The 23,788-nt window shown below is 41.1% G+C and overlaps 1 protein-coding gene across 1 annotated transcript; it reads left to right on the forward strand.

Moving 5' to 3' along the window:
• The first annotated feature begins 19,207 nt into the window (after positions 1 to 19,207).
• On the forward strand, positions 19,208 to 20,118 carry LOC136265646 (uncharacterized). Its single transcript, XM_066060567.1, has 2 exons — positions 19,208 to 19,826; positions 19,925 to 20,118. The coding sequence occupies exons 1-2, from the start codon at positions 19,208 to 19,210 to the stop codon at positions 20,116 to 20,118; spliced, it is 813 nt and encodes a 270-aa protein (XP_065916639.1).
• The last annotated feature ends 3,670 nt before the right edge of the window (positions 20,119 to 23,788 follow it).

A 23,788-nucleotide genomic window follows, 5' to 3' on the forward strand; every position in this document is an offset into this window, starting at 1 on the left:
TTTCACGATGCCGTAGCACTACGTTATGGGTGGTCTCCTCAGCGGACTCCTGCTCACTGTGCATGTGGGACTTCCTTTTCAGTGGAGCATGCTTTATCCTGTCCCAAGGGTGGCTTGCCTTCTATCCGACACAATGAGATCAGAGATCTAACTGCTACCCTGTTGACTGAAGTATGCTCTCAGGTAGCTGTTGAACCAGAGCTCCAGCCGGTTTCACAGCAGGACTACCCTGCTTCTGCCAATATCCAAGATGGTGCCCGTCTTGACATCGCCATGAATGGTTTTTGGGGTGGAAGAAGTGAAAGATGTTTTGTGGATGTGCGGGTGTTCAACCCTCTGGCTGCTTCTAATGCGTCCTCATCACTGGCCTCCTGTTATCGGAGGCACGAGAACATTAAGAAACGTGCGTATGCTCAGAGAATTCGTGAGGAGGAGCATGCCTCTTTTACCCCCCTGGTAATGTCTGCCTCTGGTGGTCTGGCTCATGAGGCTTGTTTTTTATCAACGCTTGGCTCATCAACTTTCAAATAAGTGGGGCGATGATTACTCTGTTGTCATGGGGTGGTTAAGGTGCTATCTATCTTTTTCTCTCTTGCGGTCCTCCATACAATGCATCCGCGGAGCCCGCTCATCCATCGGTCACTATGTTAAGACTCCCCCAATTGTGGAGCTGATTCGGGCAGAGTCTCAGTTTGCCGTGGACTAAGAAAGTCCCGGTTTGTCCAGCACAGGCCATTTATGTGCTGGGGGTGGTAGGCAAGGGCAGTCCATCAAGCCCGGGAAAAAAAATATATCATCGATGTTTAGTAAATGTCATCAATGTTTAATAAATATCGTCGATGGTTAGTAAATATAGTCGATGTTTAACAAATGTCGTTGATGTTTAGCTAAATGTCATAGATATGTAGCAAATGTCGTCGATATTTAGTTAGATCTCAATTTTTGGGGTTTTGAGACAAATGGCACCCCATATTAGGCACTTAGGCCACTCCAAATAAATTGTCTGTTTCCCGTCCACCACCCGTACCTAGTTATTGTCAGCTTTAAATATTCCATTATTCCGTGTTGTTCCATTATTTTCCGGTTATTCTTGCATACTGACAGGCTGAGTAAAAGCCATCTTGAAACAGTGTCAGTTTCAAGTCGGCATACACTAAGTTCACGTTTGTGCCATTTTTGCAACTTAAAAGGAAGGAATGAGCTTAAGCATGATTTTATGCATCTTTTATGGTTGTGCCAGGCAAATAATGACTTGAAAAGCTGCCAATCTTATAATGAAATAATGGAAATGGACCGCCCGCATGCAAAGCACAAAGCGACTTCGTAACTCGAAGTAGCGCTGTTTAATCATTGTTATAGAGGAGTAAGCCGTGCCACAAATTCACACTTCAAATGGCATAAATTGTTTTGGAGTTGAACACATTTGGCCGCTTTCAGTTATAAAGACCACTGGAGGTATATATGGGAAGGGAGGCAATAGTTTTTTACTGTCGTTTGGCTGACCATCTATTTCGCCACGGCTCTACTAGCTACAGTCATACTCTGGCCTTTATCCGATGCACGTTGTCTTTTTCTCTACTTCGGTCAGCTATATACAATGGAATGACGGCAGTTAGAAGCTTCATTTTAAAATTTAAGCTAGTTAGACTTCGTGCGCTCTTTATTCTGTGTTTTATAAATCCATATACATTCGGCTGTGTTTAAAAACGATGCATTTCTTAGATGATTTTTTTTTTATTTCTTAGATGATGAGTGCTTTATTTGACACAGCAACTGCTTCGATACATGCATCGGTTAGCGAGATAAATGTCTGACGTCAAAGGGATGTAGACAGACAGACTGACAGACAGACAGATTTTCAGCTTTATATGTATAGATCTGGTCTTTTCTAATTCAGTTGTCCAGCACGTGCTATCATGGTACTGGGGGTGGTAGGCAAGGGCAGTCCATCCAGCCTGTGAAAAAGAAGAAAAAAGTGACCAAAGGACTTTATCATCAAAGTTTTAATGCTTTTCGGGGTGCATGGCATTTATCAGTGAAGGGTTAGATCTGTGAAGAATTATCCAATTCCATTCCCGTTGCTGATAGCCTAAGGTGAACCACAAGCGCGTGGGCTGGTGTAGGTGGGGAGTGCGCACGGGAATAAAACTTGACCAGGCAGCGGATAGTGGATGGAACGCTTAGATATACAAGTGAGCATTGCCAGAGAGTACTAGTTTATGATAAAGAATCGCGTAAGGCTGATTGTTACAACTTTTAATGAATCACGTGATAGTTTTCTATCCCCTCTCTCGATAATCTAAATAATACATTGGAGATCTTTGCTACAAACCGCCCATCATTAGTAACTGTTTGTAAGCCAGTACCAGGTATTAGTGACCACGAAGCAGTCCTTGTTCACTCTTCTACAAAAGCTTACTCTCAACCAACACCCCTAAGGACTGTATACAAATGGAACAAAGCAGACTGGGGGGAAATCAAAAGCAGCACTGAACACTTTTGTACCACTTTTACTTCAGAGTTTTCTATTCACACCCCAGTGGATAAAATGTGGAATGAATTAAAAAATTTCTGTCTCTCTATTTTAAGAACCATCCCCTCTAAAGCAGTTAATGGTAAAGGTTCCCACCCCTGGATCACTCCTTTAATTAAAAGATTGTCTAAGAGGAAACAACGTATGTATAATAGAGCTCGACTCAGTCACCAGAGGGATGACTGGGCCCAACACTACAATCTCAAAAGAGAATGTTAACGTGAATGTCGTAGAGCATATAACAACTATGTCATGGGTTTAGTTAATGATAGCAATAATGTTTCTAAACGAATGTGGACATATGTTAAATCCAAAAGAACCGACCACTGTGGAGTTGCTCCTCTCAAACAGAATGACAAAACTTTCAATAACCCAAGGGATAAAGCCGAAATGCTTAACAACTATTTTACATCAGTATTTACATCTGAAGACACATCTACTATTCCAACCCTCAATTGTAACATATATCCTAATATTTCTTCAGTAACCATACAAAAAGAAGGTGTAATTAATTTGCTGTCTAATCTTAAAGAGCACAAAGCAAAGGGTCCAGATGAAATCCCAACAGTACTACTAAAGAGGCTTTCCACAGAAATATCTCCAGCTTTAACACAAATTTTTCAAGCCTCTATCAGGGGCGTAGGCAGGATTTCCAAAAGGGGGGTTCTGCCCTAAGTATAGAATTTCGTAGGTGTGCACATGTAAACACGTGTACACGTGTAAACATGTGTATTCTTATAAATTCATTCGCAATAGCGAGTAGAGGTACTTGAATTCCTCTGCCTGAAGACCTGTAGCTACCCATTTCAGTGGATTTGTGTAAGTTAATTCAGTTCTAGTTAACCAGTATCACGATTTAAAAAACTTAACTCTGAAAAGGGGGTTCGTCCGAACCCTTTGAACCCCCCCTGGCTACGCCCCTGTCTATCCATCAGTGCAAGGTCCCAACAGAGTGGAAAACAGCTAATGTTGTTCCGGTCTTTAAAAAAGGTGAAAGGAGCAACCCTGCAAACTATAGACCGGTATCCCTTACCTGTGTATGTAGTAAGATACTTAAACACATTATATACTCACATATATTCCAACACTTGAAGAAGTATGATGTTTTGTGTGAAGAACAACATGGATTTCAGCAAAATAAATCATGTGAAACTCAGCAACAGTTAATGAAATTGCAGAACATATGAATGCTGGTAAACAAACCGATGTGATCATGCTGGACTTTGCCAAAGCTTTTGACAAGGTCCCTCATGTGCAGCTCTGTCATAAGTTAAGCCATCTTGGGATTGATGGCCCTCTCTTGATCTGGATTGAGAATTTTTTATCTGGACGATCTCAACAAGTGGTAATAAATGGCAAAAAAAGTTCCATATCTAGTGTTTTTTCTGGAGTACCTCAAGGAACCGTCCTGGCCCCACTTTTATTTTTATGCTTTATCAATGACATCGCAAAGAACATCTCTTCATCCATAAGACTGTATGCAGATGATATTTTAATCTACTGATCCATTGACAGGAAAGAGGATTGTTTGCTGCTCCAAAAAGACTTAGTTACTTTAGAAAACTGGGCATATAAGTGGAATATGTGTTTTAGCCCTCCTAAATGTGAATTTTTAAGAATCACAAACAAAAAGGATGTCATTTATTTCCAATATCTCATTCAAAGCATAGAGATACGTGAAGTACAGCAAACCAAATATTTAGGGGTTACCCTGAATAATAAGTTAAAATGGACAGATCATATTCAAATCATATTGAACAAAGCAAACTCAGTACTTGGATTCCTGCGACGAAATTTTAACAACTGCCCAACTAGGGTGAAAAATTCTCTTTACAAAAGTCTTGTAAGATCCATTCTAGAATATGCATGTACCATCTGGGCACCTCACCGTCAGAGGGATATACAACACATTGAAGCTATTCAAAGAACAGCAGCTAGATTTACTATGAATCGCTATGGTAGATATGAGAGCGTTACAAATATGTTACACCAACTAGACTGGCCCACTCTCTATGTAAGAAGAAACCAGCAAAAATTGATGATGATGTATAAAATAATTGATGGTCTTGTGTATGTTCAGCATAGCTTACCCCTAACATATTCAAACTTACAAAATACCCTCTGTGGTCACTCTTACAAACTTTCTCAGCCAGCAACCAGAGTTGACTCCTACAAATTCTCATTTTTCCATCAACTATTACTATGTGGAACAGTTTACCATCATCAGTGGTTAAAGCAGAATCTTTTAATCAATTTAAGATCAACATTGTAAATTTGTACATATAATACTCAATCTGAGTTCTGTACTTAACACAATATAATAATAATCTATGCCCATACCTTTGTGGTCCATACTATATAGTATTCTATCGTACTATATGATAATTCTTAATTGCAATATATTATTTACATTATTATTGTAAATAATGAAGAATAAATAAATTAAGTCATCATCACCACCTTGCAGAGCCCGATACCTTAAAATAATAGCAGTAAACATACAAAAACTTGTGGTAAATTTCTTCAGGTCACTTGGTGAAATACCACTACGGGATGTGGTACAATCAGCAATACAGTTGCAATGAAGAACTGACAGAGCAAAAGTGTCCAGATCCCAAAACATTCCACAACAAAATCACCTCCACAATAGCAAGGTGCTTTGCATCTTTAGCCACCTCTGCAGCAACCACCCCAGCACAGGTAACGGAGAAAAAGTATGAGCTGACTGAGTAAAAAGAACACTGTTAAAATGAAGAGTAACCACAACTCTCAAGGAGTTCCCAGTGTAGGGAGGATTTAACACCCCTGGAGAGTAACCATTACTCTAAAGGAGTATCTGGGGAGTAACACATGCTCTGAAGGTAGTGTCACTTACTCTTCAGAGTAATGGTTATTCTCTTCAGAGTGTTGTTTACTCTCCATGGGGTGTTAAATCCTTCCTACACTGGGAACTCTTCAGAGTGGTGGTTACTCTTTATTTTTAACAGTGAAACCTTCATAATACACCATTAGAAATCAAAGAACACGCCTACAAACAATTGCTCTTACCATCAATAGAATATTGTTCAGCCATCTGGGACCCCTATCATCAGACAAGTATGCATCAGTAAACTAGAAATGATTCAACACCGCTCCGCTCGCTTTGTTCCAAATAAACAAGTCCCACTACTGGAATCATTTCATTCATAACTTTGACCCCCTCAATCCCCATACACTGCACTACCACTGTCCCTGTAGTCCAGGGGCGGATCCAGGAGCTGGCAAGGGGAGGGGCACAAACAGGCTGAGTTGTAGCTAGGTGGTTATTATTATTATTATTATTATTGTTTACTGAGCAGTCAGCCCTGCTGGTGTGCTCAGGAATCACATAAACAAATACATTAGGTACAATAATATGATTGGAGTCTAGCTGTAAATAGATCAGTATCTGCAATTTCAATTGTATCAGTTGGTAGTATGTTCCACTCGTTTATTGTTCTTGAGAAATAGCTGTTCTGGTATGCCGTGGTGGATGAGGTAGGTAAAATATAGTGAAGATGGTGGTATTGTCTTGTTGGTCGTGTTTTTGGTAAGTAATAATGAGGAATTTGGAGTGATAACTGTTGGTAGTGTATCTTATGCAATATTTGTAACCTAGATAATTTCCGACGAATTTGTAATGTAGGCCATTTCAGCTGATCCAACATTAGAGAAACTGAACTGAATCTGCCATAGTCATTCAACACCCAGCGCGCTGCTCTTCGTTGTACTTTCTCTAACTCTGAAATATCTCCAACGTGGTAGGGATCCCAGACAGCAGATGCATACTCTAGTTGTGGTCTCACCATTGTTAGGTAAGCTGATTCTTTAACTTGTTTTGAACATTTGTTTAGATTGCGTTTTAAGAAATTGAGTGCTCTAGATGCTTTATTGACAACATTTGATATGTGAGGTGACCAAGACAGTGATTTATGAATTAAGACTCCTAGGTACATATGTTGATCAGATATATCTATCTAGTATGTGACTGTGAAGTGTGTAGTCGTAAGTGAGTGGTGATAAGGATCTCGTGCAACGTATAACTGTACATTTACTAATATTGGTTGTGAACTTCTCTTGTTAGTTGCTGCATTTTTGAAGCAGCAAATAATCACCACTTAGTGGTGTTTTACTGTTGATTTTTGACATTTTGGCTTTTGCAGATGGTTGTGAAGTCTTAAAAGCTGTGTAAAAGGCAATGAATCTCTTAAACTACAGCAAGATAATTATTTTTAGAGGCGCTTAGTACGCACGAAAGTGCTGGGGGCAATTTCACAGTTAGTTTGACTTTGGTTTGCTTTGATTTCAGGTGAATTTATAATGCTACTAAGATTTGCAAATCGTTTTCAGGAGTTAATTGATCTAGCCCTGACATAAAGTTTAGTATTTTAATCAGAAGTATGATTCCTCCAAAGGTGAGGGGGGGGCATTTGCCCCAAATGCCCCATCCTGGATCCGCCATTGTAGTCGGTGTGTTACTGATCATTTCTCGATTAACTACACACTGTTTTAGACAATTTATCATGTGTTCTTTTATTATTATTTTATAATTACTACTTTTGGCTGTAGGAACAAGCCTACAGACCTTTAGTACACCATGTGTATTGTCAATTCTTGTATCTGTGTGTGTACCTAAGCTCATGCTTGTATGTGTGTACTATAAAGCATAAATAAATAAATAAAAACCATGGCATAGATCTAACCAAAACCGTGATAGCATCACGGACATGCTAAATGGCCTACACTATCAGCCTATACAGGCTCTCCGAGACTTCTTTACCTGTTACAATTAATACTAATATTAATACTTCAAAACGGAAGCAGTGGTGTAGCCAAGGGGGGGCAAGGGGAGGCATTTGCCCCCCCGTCACTAAGAGATTTTTTTTTTTAACTTCCGTCACAAGCTTTCCAGTAACTGACACGCATCCCAAATTACTGTTTGTGCGCTACTACGCGAGTGCACACAACATTCAACTCGTTTGTGAATGGTGATAATAATACGATGATTTCTTGCGCGTTAGCTACAAGCAATTAATAAAACGATGCGCTAAAAATAAGGTATGCCACAATCCCCAGGGTTTTCCCCGTGTAGACTATGCTTTCAGGCGAACGAAAATATTAGACACAATTCTATATTTAGCCTACACAACTCACGTGATAGTGCATTTTTTGAATCTCAAGACAGATTAGGGATGACCCGCTCAAAGTGACTTGGCAAGAGTCGCAACTCAGAAGTGACAAGTGATATGCAATGATGCTACAAACCTACGAGGTGATGAAGTGTTAAATGGACCAACTTTATTTTCCCGAGTTAATCACACTGGATCTTCGTACAGTGTAGTGGCATGCCAGTTTATTTTTTTTCACTTTGTCAGTCAGTCAGATAATCCGTCACAAGCTTACAAATTCTGCTAACAGGAAAGGTATAGAGTTGGGATTTCGTGCCAATACATGGCGTTTGAATTTCGCCGGCTGAAGTGAGTGAGCTCGTCATACTATGCCAGTGTACTAGGACTGCAGCACAGACTGGCTGACGTAAGTAACTGACACATTGTATTTGTACTAAAATGTTCACAATATAGTTCTACTGGATTGTGGACGAATTTGTTGGAGTACAGTTGTGGCACGTGCGATGATGCTCGACGAAAATATTTCCATTGATAAGTGATAACTGCATGGTAGCAATCAGTAATGAAGTAGTTATGTAGCTAGTTACATAAGCTGTATAATAATACAACACCGTATGTTGGCTAGCCCGTCATTGGGTCATTAGCCTTTTGTGCAATTATGAACAATGTCGAGTGTTTTGTGGGGGATGCCTGCCCCCCACCACCGTCTGGCTAGCTACGCCCCTGAACGGAAGAACAATTCGTGCTAGACTCACCTTACTTTTCAAGATTGTGAAGAACTTACTAGTAATACCTGATCACTGCTACACGAACTCCAGTGTCGTACACTCGTGCTCAACATCCCTTCAAGCTCACTCAAACACAATCAAGAGTCTCATCTTGGCAGCCCAGTGACTATCAGCATTTGACCTTGCAATATCTGAGGGTCATGCAAGTGCTTCCATCACATGTACTTTGAAACATTGTTTCTTGTTTTCATTTACTTTTATATTTTTAAATATATAGAGTCAATCTGTAGCAACAAGTATCCCTTTTACCTAGAACAATTATTTAATGGAACCACACAATAATGATCTTACAACATTTAAGAATGGTCAGGCCACAACTAGAATATGCATCTGACGTCTGGGACCCTCACCAAACTGGAGATATTGCAGAGCTAGAAAAAGTACAACGAAGAGCAGCACGTTGGGTAATGAATGATTATGGTAGACTTAGTTCTGTCACCTCAATGTTAAGTCAGCTATCATGGCCAACTCTCCAGACTCGCCTCAAATTATCTTGACTACAAACATTACACAAAGTTTTTACCAACAGATATCACTTACAATTCCTCCAAACTACCTACCAACATCACGAGACAGTACCATCCACTGCACTACATCTTACCACATGTATCTACCACAGCACACCAAAATAGTTATTTTCAAAAACAATTAATGATTGGAACTCTTTACCAGTAGATCTTATTGAAGTTGCAGATGCTGACATTTTTAGAACCGGACTACAATCATTATTGTAATTGTGTTACATGTATTTGGGCAAATCTGAGCACACCAGCAGGGCTGACTGCTCAGTAATAATAATAATAAGAACACTGTAACCAATATAATATGTGATTGTAATGCTCATTAGTGTGTTACCCCTGGTGGGCTTTGCGATTAACAATAATAATTTATTATAGCGTTACGCATTGCGCGCGCATTAGCGAATAACGCTCTGAAAAAACGCAAGACCGCGGAAAACTGTAATATAGCAAGTCAACGCATGCGCACTGTTATCATCGGTATGCATTGCTATAATTCGGGACTGTTAGAGACTCTCAAAATAAAATACATGCAATGTTTAAACACTGTAACATTGACATATATATAGTTAGCTACCTCTTTTGGTCCTCCTCCAGGTTTTGGTCTAACCATAAAAATGCCTCCACGAAAATGACTTGAGAAAACACCGGTGACCATGCATAGCAGCAAGGTCAAGATCAGTCTTTCCTGAATGTTGCATTTCAGGAACATCGTCGCTGCTAACACCACAAAGTGTGAGTCTGCACTACTTTTACTCAGTTATATATAACGAAGTCGCGTGCATGTGCATGGATGCTATTGCATACAATAGACTATATGCACTGCCGAAAACATTCTAAAAACACGTGACAGTTTAACATGTTTTAATACGTCACGACGTGTTCTGTAGGTTCTGTTTCAGTAGCTCTGTAGGTGTAGGAATAGGCTAAACCCATTTTAATAGAACATCTTAGTGTAGAGTAGAGTGTGGTGGATGGGAGTGCCAACTAGGGCCGGTTCTTCTTTCTTTAAAAAAAATTAAAACAAAAAACGGTGAACGACTGTGATAAATGTACGTTTTAAAAAATGCGAATCTAAAATAATAGACCACTTATCAGTACTTCTTCCTGATCGATAGATTCCTCTCCCTGTATAGAATAATAGCTGGAAGGAAGAGCCGAGTTCGTAGTGTTAGTGGCGAGTTATAGCTCGAGCCGCATTTGCTACCCGTACTTTTGTATGGGGTTTGCGATAGTCGTTCTCCGTTAAAAATTCTCGACACGCCGCTATGCAATGCAAACTGATTATTTTTTTGCTCAATTGTATGCATGCCAAGCTTGCAAACTTTAATGCATATACATATATATGTTGTAGCGATAATAGCTACAATGCCTAATGTGGAAATGCCCCCAGATAGCATTATTCGGATTACGTGCATCAGCCCTGAAAAACTCCGCTATTAAATCCGAAGGTCCCAGTCACGAAGAATATCCAGTGAGCTAGTAATTTTATGCATTGCAGCCATCAATTAGGGAAAGTTATAATAACCGGCACGGGAATCAGGAATGGAATGGAACGGAACGGAACGGGACGGAATGGCCAAACTTTAGTGCACGCTGTTTAGCTCCTTAGTCATGCAGCTGCGTATGTTTATTGTACTTTACTAGCTACCTCAAGACTGACACACTGTTTGCTATGAAGATCGAACTACTCTAATAGAGCTATTAAGCAGTCACTAACCGCTTCCTTAAACTGGAATTCGAAAAATGCGTGATTGTGTAAGGTTTTTGCAGATCCGGTCACATTTGGTATTGTATATTTAGTACGCATTTGGACTTCTAATGTGAGTATTTTTGGCTTAAACTACACTATATAGTTTGTTATGCCAAAGAATATTTGGGCCCGATCATCTGGCTTTGGCATACTAATGAATTATCTATAATTTGAATACTGAACTCATCATCCAGCTGATTATGCCCAGAGGATCGTGCATGTGTTACGACTTGGTTAGGTAGAGTACATAAATGTTTATTTTTCTTTAAGAGTAGAAAGAACCGGCCCTGATGGCACAAAAAGGGTTTAGCTATTTAGAATTAAAGGTTTTACCTCTACCTAAACCCACAGAACTAAAACAACAGAACCTATACAGCTAGGACAAAGGATATAGAAGAGAGAAATAAAAAGGGCGCTTAGCAAGGCATCTTCCAGTGTTAGGTCAACTGAGGCTGGAACGTGACCCTTTAGGAGGTGAGGAATGACAACCCCTGATGCACATGATGGCAGATTGCAACAGGGAAAACCAAGGCAACAATGGAACTAGCGCATCACAATTGCACATTAAAATAATTATGGAGCTTCCCATTAGCTAATTGCTGTTTTTGCAAGAGAGTTAGAGCCAATACTTTGTGGAGGAGGTCGTTCCATTCTAGCTAACTGTTCATATAGGTATCCATGTGAAGGATTGATGATGATGTGACTGCATTAAATAGTGGACTAGTTCTTATCCGTCGATTAGCTTTTTTTTGAATCATCAGTACTACTACACTAGCTATACTAGTCTGGCGGTGCCCACCCATTCGCATAGAGTAAGAGTCTGGTACGCTTAATATCACCGAGTTGTTCAGGAGGAATTTAATTTGAATGTAATTACGTAACGAAAATAGTCTTAACGGAAGTGCCTCACCCAAAATTGTGGGAGAGATATTGAACTGTCTGCTTTCACACAGGCGAAAGTGAATTGGTCTACTTTTATAGAGTGCACATGTCTCCCTACCTAGGAAATCAGAACGTAACCGAGGTTTTTCGCGTACACTGTACGTATCAAACAAGGCGAAAAGCCCTCCCTGAAATAACACTTTCTTCTCTTTGTTCTTTATTAGTTAACTTCTTTTGTTTCTTTCAGTACTGTTAGGGAATTTGATTAATTCTTTTGACGTAACATGAACAAAAATTCGCTGATTAAACGTGGAGCGTTCTGATTGGTTGCACCACTTTTTGGTAATCCGGTACAACTCCACTACTGAGGGTTTCCAAATCTTTGCAACACGTCTGAAAAGCAAAGCGGAAAAACGTGATCCATTACGTCATTTATAATTTACTTATTGTATTGAATTATTTTTTTGTGATTTGTATGTACATTTTTCTTCATTTCTGAGGTTGTACAGTATAGGTAAATAATAAAATAATAATAATACCCAATCGACGGTTTAGACCCTTTAGACCGGACCAACGGTTGTGATTCAACCAAGTCGCTTGTTGATAGATTTTATCAGTAGTGGCATGATATAGGACCAAGTGCCCTTAAATACTTCCATGTATCCAGGGTATACAAGTATACACGCATATATATACTGCAGTGCTGCATTGATGTGGACAGGGGACACTAGACCAAATTAAAGTTCATACTGGTATACATGCATGGGTATACATGGGTATACACAGGTATAAACAGGTATATACATGGGTATACACTGACATAAACAGGTATACACTGACATACTACTATAGGGACCTACCTATTAGAGTAAGCCACCAATGTTTGATCACCATCGATTCGTACCCCTGTATACCGGTGTATACCCATGTATACCGGAATATACCCATGTATACCGGTGTATACTCATGTATACCATTGTATACTCATGTATACCATTGTATACCCATGTATACCAGTGTATACCCATGTGTACCAGTGTATACCGCTGTATACCGGTGCATACCAGTGTATACCCATGTATACCAGTGTATATCCATGCATACCAGTGTATATCCATGCATACTAGTGTATACCAATGTATACTAGTAGGTTGGCTGGCTGTCCGGTGTTAGTAGAGTGGACAGATGTCTCAGAAGTGTTGTCACTGTGCTGTCCCTTAGTACATAGCTATAGGCTGGTGTGATGCTTTCATTGGCAGGTATGGCAGCGATGTCTTGAGTTACATTTAGACACCTTGTGGTGCCCTAAACAATTGAAGCAGAGTTTATTCTGATGTACAATCTCACACCGCTGTCGTGGATCCTGAACTGATTCACACATGGAGGGAAAGTGACAACCTGCACAAAATGGACATCGTGGTTTGCTCTTGCCTGCTATTATAGATTTCTTAGCACTGGTAAGAAATGAAGCAGTTGGTGGGATCAGGGAGGTACATTATTCTGTTGATAATCCCATTTCCAGAATATGAATTTCGTTGAGAACAGCAGCTTGCAATTCTGTGATGGTCCATTTCTTGTTGCCATGGGCTCTGACCAAGTTCTGCTTGGTCTTGGCTGGCAGCTTTCCAAGAAGGATTGAATCCTCGGGTTCACCTAGTGTTGCTAAGCTGTGAATGTGCTCTTCAGTGGTGTCATAGAATTGTCGCAAACTGGAGAGTTACTCGGGCTGGGCAAATCAACAAAGGCTTGCATGTGTGCTTCAACTGGTTTGTACATCTGTCCAAGTCTGTCCTTCAGCAGAGTGACGGAATGTCCGTAGTTGTCATTAGTTAACTGGAAACTAGCAATAACTCGGGAAGCATCACCATGGAGCTGTGCTCGAAGATAACTGAGCTTTTGCACGCCTGTCAATGAAGTGTTACTGTGGACTGCTGCCTCAAAACAGTCCCAAACAGTCTGCCAGACTAGGGGGTTGCCATTGAACTGCGGTAATTCTAGTTTGGGGAAGCGAGTTACTTGTGGTAACACAGCAGATGGAGGTGATGTGTGATCACGCGACGTGTGCACTTCTGTAGTTGTAGATATTGTGGACCTAAGGCGTTGAGTAATTTTCGACTTGGCTGTAGGTATGGAAGAGTTTATTTCTGTAGTACCTCTGCTTCGATCTCCTCCTCGTCTGTTGTTGCCTCCAGTATCTTCGCATCTAACCCGGAGATTAATTCTTGTTTTCGCTGGAGTTGCTCGTGGAGATCCTTCAAGGTTGCGACGTTATCATCAGTAAGCTCCTGTGCATCAATTAGAATCTCAGGTAAACTCTGCAATAGCCTTGTGAGATGCGCTCTGAATCCTCGTCTAGATGAAACCAGTCTCTTGAGTTTCGCCATTGACCACAGCACCAAAAATGTAGCGGGGTTATGACAATATAGTCGGCGTACCTGTCACAGCACCAAAAATGTCGTTGGTAGAATTACAGTACATAAGTCATTATCACATGGTGAGCCTATGAGTAGACAATCATTAAGACAAGGACTGTGAGATGATTGATGGCAACTGCAGTCAAAGACAATCCGTAGTGGTGTTGTTGTAGAATCTTTCTCTGCACCATGATGTGGGATGTAATGGACGCCTGGTTGTGGGCCGGACTGATCATCAACATGCTCGATAAAGCCCCTAGCTTCCTGTTCACTGATGATCTGGTGATAGATTTTCAGCAGATCAGGGGTTTTGGACAGACGCTTGACTAGTTGACGTGTTCTCTGTTTAGCTATGGTAAAGTTACTTGGTAGGTCAGGATGGTCTGGTTTCTAAGGGAATCTAGCCACTTATGCTCCGTCCAGATCTTTAGTAACACAAGATGATGTGTACTGGTCTAGCACGTTGTCACTCAAGTTGTCGTCAACAGGGGTCACTCCCACAGATTCTAGGTCCCAGAAATGTTCTAGGTTGAACTCATGTTGTGTAAGAGCCAGCATCATGACACTGTTAGTGCTGATTAGGAATTGACCAGTTGTTGTTGGAGTTGGTCCTGAGAGTAGGTAACCTACTTTGGATTCCACTGCTGTTGGTCCATCACCTCGTACAATAGTATCACCAACATGTCCCAATAGTGGTCCGCACCCACAAGGAGGGAAACATCAAACTCCTTATCTGCACTCAGTGGGTGGGCTAGGGGGAGGTTCTGAAGGTGTGGGAGATGGGCAACATTAAATGTCACTGTGTTCTGTAATGGTGTGGCAATCCGGGGTACTACAAGTACAGTTAGTGGTATGGATTGACCGGTCATAGTAACTAGATTTACCACAGCAACATTTACCTGACGATTCAACGGACACTGTGCCCCAAAGGATGATACTGTGATGTCTTCCTTGCAGTAGGACTGTACAGCTAAGGTGCTAGCAAGTTCTTCAGTAATGAATGATCTCTGGGAGCCTTCATCGAATAACACATTAGCTTTTGTAGAGTTTGTACCATTTCTGAAAGCTGTTATCACAGTTTTGAGAAGACAAACTGTTCTGTGGCATTGGAACAGTTACTGATAGAGAGGCAGTAGTATGTAACACTATTATGTTGTGTGCGCATGTCTGTACACGCGATAAGAACTGGTTCGATTGTGGTATTAACACGAGGGCTTGCTTCGTGAGTAGTCTTGAATCCTCCCCTATTCCGCCAATCGTCAGTGGAACCTCGGCGTGTTCTTGTCCGTTTCAGATCACACTACTTTGGAATATCCATAGACATGTTATGTTATTATCAATTTTGTCAAAAGACCGGGTTGTACAAAAGGACAAGCCTGTAGGCGTACTTCCCACAAAAAGCACATACACACCAGAAATTACAAAAACAATGACATAAGCAAATACACCTGTAAAACAAAACTACTACAAGAACAAAAATAAATACTAACAAAACAAGAACATTAAGTATACAGAAGATTCAAAAAAGAAAACGACGGAGGGCTAAACGGAACAAGGGTGGCTGTTTAATTCACAGGATGGTATGGGGTATGGTATTCCACAGAAATGGGCTGTTCACAAAGAAAGAGTAACGAAACGATTTGATAGACGATGTCACAGGCCGGAGAGATAGAGGGTGACACCTTGTGGGAGCTTGGGACAACTGAAAATGTTCACTAAATGGTAAGGAATTCCTGTGGTAGAGACTATCATGAATGCAACAAATAGTAGAGTAGTTGTGACATTGTTGAATGGTAGGCCACTTTAATGCTTGGATGCATTCGTCAGAAGACTTACTCCAACAGTGAGATGAAGGAATCCACCTACTATTGGAAGCCCAACGGGCAGCTCTACGCTGAACAGATTCCAGAGTATTGATGTTTTTAGCAGTATGAGGATTCCAAACTGGACTGGCATATTCCATAACGGGGCGGACAATGCATTTGTAAGCAGTAGATTTAATGGATGAAGGAGCATTGAACAGGCAGTGGCGAAGAAAATTGAGTGCTTTAGTAGCTTTAGCTGAAACATATTTACAGTGTTCATTCCAGTTCAGCTTTGTGTCAACTATAATGCCTAGGTATCGAATTACAGGATGGTGTAGAATAACAGAAGAATCTAGATGGTATGAAGGTAAAATTGGGGAACGATTGTTGGAAATCACTATGCTATCACATTTAATTGGATTGAGACGCAAGAGCCACTTTTTCGCCCACTGAGCTATACTTGAGAGATCAAACTGCAACAATTTAACATCATCAGGTGATGAGATTTCCTTGTAGATCGTGACATCATCAGCAAATAGTTTGACTTTGCTGTGAGATATAACAGAGGAAATGTCATTAATGAAAAGTAAAAAAAGAAGAGGGCCTAAGACTGAACCCTGGGGCACCCCTGAGGTAACCGGAAGCCATTAGGAAAACCTCCCATTAACTACAACACGCTGGCGTCGACTTGTTAAAAATGCCTTTAACCAAATCAAAATATCACCAGAGATTCCAAGAGATTCCAACTTCAACAGTAAACGAGGATGGGAAACAGAATCAAAAGCCTTTGCTAGGTCTACGAAAATGTAGTGAGTACTACTACGCTGTTCCAGAGAAGTTGCCCAATCATTAACTGCCTCCAAAAGTAAAGAAACAGTAGAGCGTTTGTGGCGAAAACCAAATTGACAGTCATTAAGAAGGTTGTGTTGTTCAAGAGCAGCAACAAGTTTGCGATGGATAATTCTCTCCATAACTTTAATAACAATGGAAGTTAGGCTTATAGGACGGTAATTACTTGTAGCGTGTTTGTCGCCTTTCTTATGAACTGGAACAACATTGGCACTAACCCAGTCTAATGGCAGTTTCCCAGATGATAGTGATAGTTGGAATAGTTGTGCCAAAGAAGGTGCAAGAAATTCTGCACCTAACTTCAGTAAGCGTGCAGGAAGTAAATCTGGGCCACAGGACTTATCACACTGTAAAGAAATTAACTCTTCAAACACATCCTTAGCAGTAAATTGAATAGAATCAATGATGGGTGGGTGAATAGACAATGATTCTCTCAGCCCTGGAATATCAGAACCATCGTCGACATCGAGAAGGCTTTCCTTCACATACGGCTACACCCTGATGACAGGAACTACACCCGATTTTTCTGTTTGTCCAATCCAACAGACCCTTCAAGTGAGTTCTGTGTGTACCGTTTTAAGGTTGTACCCTTCGGAGCCACCAGCTCGCCATTCATGCTTAATGCTGTATTGCATTATCACCTTGAGCAGTACAAGTCGATGGTCTCACATGATCTGCTTTCCAACCTTTACGTGGACAACATTATAACCGGCTGTGATTCAGAGCAAGTGTCACTGGACTATTACCGACAAGCTAGAGCCATTATGGATGATGCAAGACTCAACTTGCGTAGCTGGTCCTCTAACAGCACTGAACTCACCACTGCAGCCGTCAAGGACAACACAGCCGAGAATGCACTGTCAGTCAATGTTTTGGGACTCTGCTGGAGTCCCGAGTCAGACAAGCTTTATCTGGCTGCAAAACCATCCATCCTTACTCATGATCAATCTTGTATCCAAGAGAGAAGTTCTACAAAACCTGTCAAAGATGTTTGACCCACTGGGATTTGTTGCACCTGTAGTTGTACAAGCCAAGATATTAATATAGAAGCTGTGGCAATGCAAGATCACGTGGGATGAGCCTTTAGATGAGGATTTGCAAGCTCAATGGAGAGATATTGCCAATGACCTTAAGAACACAGCACGATTTTCTGTAAGTCGGTGTTATTTTGATGCATGTATGACACACCCAGTTGTTCATTGTTTTGCTGATGCAAGCTAACATGCATATGGAGCTGTAGTGCTCCTCACTGAAGGCAATTTAGTGTCATTTGTTACAGCAAAGACCCATGTAGCACCTCTGAAGGCACTCACGATTCCACGACTAGAGCTCATGGCAGCATTGGTGGCCACTTGTTTAACATATTTTGTGATGAAGGCGGTCCCTGACCTTAACCCGTCAGTTTTTATGTGGTCTGATAGCCAGATAGTGCTCCACTAGCTCAAGAGCCAGAAGCCACTTCCAACATTCATAAGAAACCGAATCACTGAGATGAATACTTTATTGCCACAGGCCACTTGGAACTATTGTCCTACCGCTGATAACCCAGCTGACCTGCTTTCAAGGGGTACCACCACTGAATCTCTATTGTCCTCGTCCCTGTGGCAACATGGCCCCAAGTGGCTCACTACCCCAAGTCAGTGGCCATCATTCCAGCCACCACCCTTACCACCACTTGTTTTGGCAGCAGCAGTAGCAACATAATTGTTCCAATGGAACACCACCAGATTTAGGCATACACTGTGTTATTTCCATCGACCGATACAGCTCACTTAACAAGTTGTTGTCTGTCAGTGCGTATGTTGTTCGTTTTGTAGACAGTCTCAAGGTGCAGCCCCAGCAACGACAATTTGGCCCTATCACTGCTGACGAACTTCACAAGGTGAACCTCAAGTGGGTAAAGGATATACAACACACAGTATACTGGAAGGAAGTCAACAATCTACAGCTGTTAATGAAGCAACCCAGAACTCCCAGGGTGTTACTTGTTAGACAACTCCGACTCTTCCTAGACTCAGATGGCATGCTGTGCTGCGGTGGACGCATTCACAATGCTCCAGAGGTGACTAAGTTCCCGTATTTACTACCACCAAGACATTCACTATCCAAGTTGGTTATTGTGGACATACACATCAGACTTTGTCACTCAGGTACCACAGCAACATTGACCGCTCTACGACAGTGTTTCTGGATCCCGACTGCACGACAATACATTAAATCAATTCTGCGCTATTGTGTTATCTGTCTCAAGGTATCCAGAAAACCCTATGCTGCTCCAGATCCTCCTCCCCTACCTTGATTACGGACACAGGATGTGTACCCATTCACGTTCACAGGAGTTGATTTCACAGGTGCCCTGTATGTACAGCAAGGCAAGCAAGAGGTGAAAGTGTACCTGTGTCTCTTCACTTGTGCTACCACTTGTGTGATCCATCTGGAGATAGTGCAGGACCTGTCAGCTCAAACCTTCCTATTAGCATTTTGCAAGTTTGCAGCGTGGTGATCCCACCCAAGCATAATGATCTCTGACAATGGTTCAACCTACTTGTCAGCAGTAGAAGAGTTACACTCCTTAATGCAATTTCCAGAAGTCAAGGAGGAGCTAAGCAAGAAGGGAGTTTCATGGAGATTTATACCTAAGAGAGCCCCCTGGTATGGGGGGTTCTGGGAACGCTTAATTCGGCTCACCAAGACTGCCATCAAGAAGGTGCTGGGAAGACGCCACGTCTCATTACCAACATTAGAGACCATCACTGTGGAGATTGAGGCAATGCTCAACGACCGCCCACTGATGTTTGTCTCATCTGATCTAGGCGACCCAGAGCCCTTGACACCTTCACATCTCGTGCATGGACGTAGAATTACATGCCTCCCACACCAGGACACAGACATTGATGAACTTGTAGACCCAACTTACAGAGAGGCAAGCCATATACGCATGAGAGCTAGAGTGCAGGCAGTCATACTTGGTGACTTTAAGAAGAGGTGGTGTCATGAATATCTCACTTCACTACGGGAGTACCATAAAGCATCAGGGAACAACCAGCGATGTGTGAAGAAGGATGATGTGGTCATTGTCCATGATGACACCCCACGAGCAACCTGGAAAATGGCCGTAGTCGAAGACTTGATTGTTGGTAAAGACAGTCTTGTGCGAGCAGCTACCATACAGACCACAAATGGAACTAAAACCAGACTAATCACTAAGTTGTATCTATGGAACTGAATGAAACAGATGAGAAGAAAGTTGGAGTGGAGAAGAGTCCCACTTTTGCTGATCCAGATGATGTCAGGGATGAGCAGACAACCGATCCAGATGATTCCAGGGTTGAGCACAGCCTCCCACAACGAGCTTCCGCAAGGAAAGCTACAGACCGAGTTAAAGAGTGGATCAGATCTCTTTCTGCCACCCCGGAGGATGAACTGTAGAACACACACACACACTTATTATGCATGTAACACTATTATGTTGTGTGCGCATGTCTGTACACGTGATGAGAACTGGTTCGATTGTGGTATTAACACGAGGGCTTGCTTCGTGAGTAGTCTTGAATCCTCCCCTATTCCGCCAATCGTCAGTGGAACCTCGGCGTACTGTAATTCTATCAACGACATTTTTGGTGCTGTGACAGGTACGCCGACTATATTGTCATAGGGTTTTACTCTTTTCACCACCTTTCATAACCCTTACGTAATATTAAGCTCAAAAGCATCCAGACTTCCTACTGTAGTTGTTGCTCTCTCTCTTCGACTTTAGGGCACGCATCTAGTAATTGCCGCGAGTAGTCGACTTTAGGGGATGCGTCCAGTAGTTGCCGCGAGTAGTAGACTTTAGGGGAAGCGTCCAGTAGTTGCCACGAGTAGTAGACTTTAGGGGAAGCGTCTAGTAGTGTTAGCGTTAGGGTTAGGGTTAGGGTTAGGGTTAGAGTTCAGCTTTGGTTTCTTCTTCACCTTTAGGGTTAGGTTCTTCTTACTATATACAGCTTATTTCGTTAGTCACATTTATAAGATACAAAAGAAGGGAATCAAGGGAGCTAGCAGCGGTAGCATAATCGGTAGCACACTGGACCATCACACTGGGATCCTGGGTTCGATCCCCCTTCAATACTGCACTTTTTTTTCGCCTTTTTGGTTCACCGTTTTTTTTGTCTAAGTTCTGTAGGGTTATGAAATAGGGTGAAAAGAGTGATACCCTATTGTCATAACCCTGCTACAGTTTGTAGCGGATGGCGCTAAGGTGAAAATGCCAGTCAGTGACGGAAGTGTGTGCAAATGAGAACCAAGGGCCCAGTGGCGGATACAAGGGTCCAGTGGCGGATACAAGGGTCCAGTGGCGGATACAGAGAGTTGCTATGTTTAGCTGAAACCCCCTCGGAAAACAAGGCGTGCGCCCGAAATCAGCTTATGGATCGGGTGCAGACGGGTAGTTTTTTAGACCAGCAGCCAAGTGTGCAATTCATGTTCCCTATAATAATAGCAAACGACCTAGTTAATCATCTGATGCCAACCTAGCATCCCTATAAGTAGCGATTTCCAACCAACCAATTTTTCACACGTATTTTTGCTACTTAAATTACACACCTTCAATAAATGTTTCACAAGGTGCCGTTCCAGTTAGTGGTAGTCAGTGCTTCGTACTTCGTAATGCACTTTACTGGATTAAAATACATGCGGTATTTATTGAAATATGTCAAATCAAAGTTTGAGAAATAAAAATCCCCATAGGAATCCCATACAAATAATTGCGTACGTAATTCTAATTGGAAGAATACGGTACCGATGATAGTCAAAGTTTCCGAGTGTTTCCGCGTGAATCTATGGCAGATGAGGACGAAGAAAGTGGTCCTGGGCAAACCGTATATGTGACCAGATTTCACATAACAAGGCTTCCACACACACAAAATCAAACTTACGATTTTACCAGAAATGGATTGCTGGTCTAATACACTATCATATTTCACACTGTACTTCCTTCAGCACTGACAAGTCTGGTTTCTGTAGCAGCTTTCTTCCGACCCTGTCAAAGCCACGAGTGTGAGATTGGCACCATTAAATGGCCATGGCTTTGTGATAATGGTGTGTAGTGAGCTGGGACTTCACAGAGAGCTCGCCAATAGTGTTCTCAGTCAATTTGGAGTAATTTGAGGGCCATGGAGGGCCATGGAGAGCCCCAACTTGGCCTCTGGATTCCAATCGTCTTCTTACTCCATTTTATACCCATATATTAAGACCACCGTCCACCCCCACCCTCCCACACTATTACTACCATCTGTGATATTATTACCTGCTCGAAAATAGCTGCGCAAAACAGGGCAAATTTTGGGTATCAGAAATGTATACACCCACTCAGTGATAGCTAGTGAACAGATGAACAATTGGTGCAAATTTTGTTTGCACAGCTGTAGGCACTGGGAAGTTATTACACAATGATTCCTTAAAATCGCCATATCTCCTAACAAAGCTTTGTGCGTCGAAGCCTTGTTTTGTCAAATTCAGTCACATATGCTGATTTCGATTTTTCTGTGTGTTTTTTGATTGGAGGACGATTGACGTTGGATTACGACGAAAATATGGCCCTTTTTAAGGTAAATCGCCATCTAACACTGTTCAGAATTCAGCATTACAATCCCCCTGGGCTTCAAGGTATCCCTCTGCATCAATGCAAGTATAGTTTGAAGGTGAGCAGTTTGTTGTCTTGCGCGGAATTGCAATATAAGGTTCAATGTTGAGCATAATCTTTTCAAAAGTGGAGACTGGTTTGTAATACCAACCTTACATGGCTTCACCCTTACCTAATGTTATATTCTGGTGTATTTACTGCTGTTGTGATCCATTTTATAGCAGCTTCAGTGATTGTAATTTTGGTCAGAAACTATTTATAATTTCTCTTTGTAGTATAGTGATGTCATAGTGTTATATAATAATAATTATCCTTAGTGCTTACAATGTGACAAATGAAGCTGAACAGTGTCCAAACAAATCTATTTTATTAATAATATTGGTCTTATATTTTGTTATCTGGTTGTCATGTTTCCGAAGTATTTGTTAATTGTGCCATTACTTACCATGTTATATAATATTACTGATTTTTCTAGTTAGTTATCCTTGAAAATGCATTAGGTACTGGTGTATACTTAGTATTACATAATACACACAGTTTTATTTGTGAATCACTTGCTTTATCCATGTAATATTCTGAGTGGTCAGTCTACAAAGAAGTGGTCACTCTTGAGAGGTTTTACCTAGCTCATATGCTGTTCTCCATAAAATAGTTATGTGGTAAAAATTTCATGTCATTATTAGTTTCCTATCTAGATTTATGATACTTTGAATATTGTGTTGGTGCCATGCGATATATGTAAAAAGCATTGAAAATACTGTACACAAAAATCATTACACTGTCAACTTCTTTTGCTTATATCTTTTGATAGGAACCACCAATTGGGGTGGGGTTTGCACTAAAATGACCCTGAAAAATAGCACAATATTTGTCATACCAATGAATGCATGGAATGTTAATTATTTAATTTAGTTGGAAATTTCTACTATAAGGGGTAGGAAGGGGGTCCTTTATATGCAATAAAAGCTCCTCTAAAATAATTATCGTTTTATTCATTTAAAGACTTTACAGTGTAAAAAGTAGTGACAGACACAAGGTTGTACAATGGAATAAACTAACTTTATCATGTAAAAATTACATTGATGGAATACTGGCATCCTGTGGAAATTATTCTTAATAAAAAATTACAATTAAAGTAAAATTATGACTACTTAACTTAAAAGTTAAAGTAAAATTATGACTACTTAACTTAAAAGTTACAGTAACATAACTACTTAGCTTACAATAGTTAAGAAATAACAAGTGACAAGTTGACGAGTTATAATCGGGGAGGACTAGATATGATAAGAGTTCATGGAGAAGTGGTTGATACCGGAACTACATGGAGAGAGGTAGTCAATTCGGTCAGTTTTAAGTTAGTAATAAAACATTTCCAGAAGAATGATTTAATTTGATTTTTGATGGTTACTGTAGATAGGTCTATGCTGATGATTAGTAGAAAGTTCCACAGTCTACATATTCGGTTAAAGTAGAAGTGAC

Source organism: Dysidea avara, chromosome 1, assembly GCF_963678975.1.
Source record: "Dysidea avara chromosome 1, odDysAvar1.4, whole genome shotgun sequence".
NCBI lineage: Eukaryota > Metazoa > Porifera > Demospongiae > Dictyoceratida > Dysideidae > Dysidea > Dysidea avara.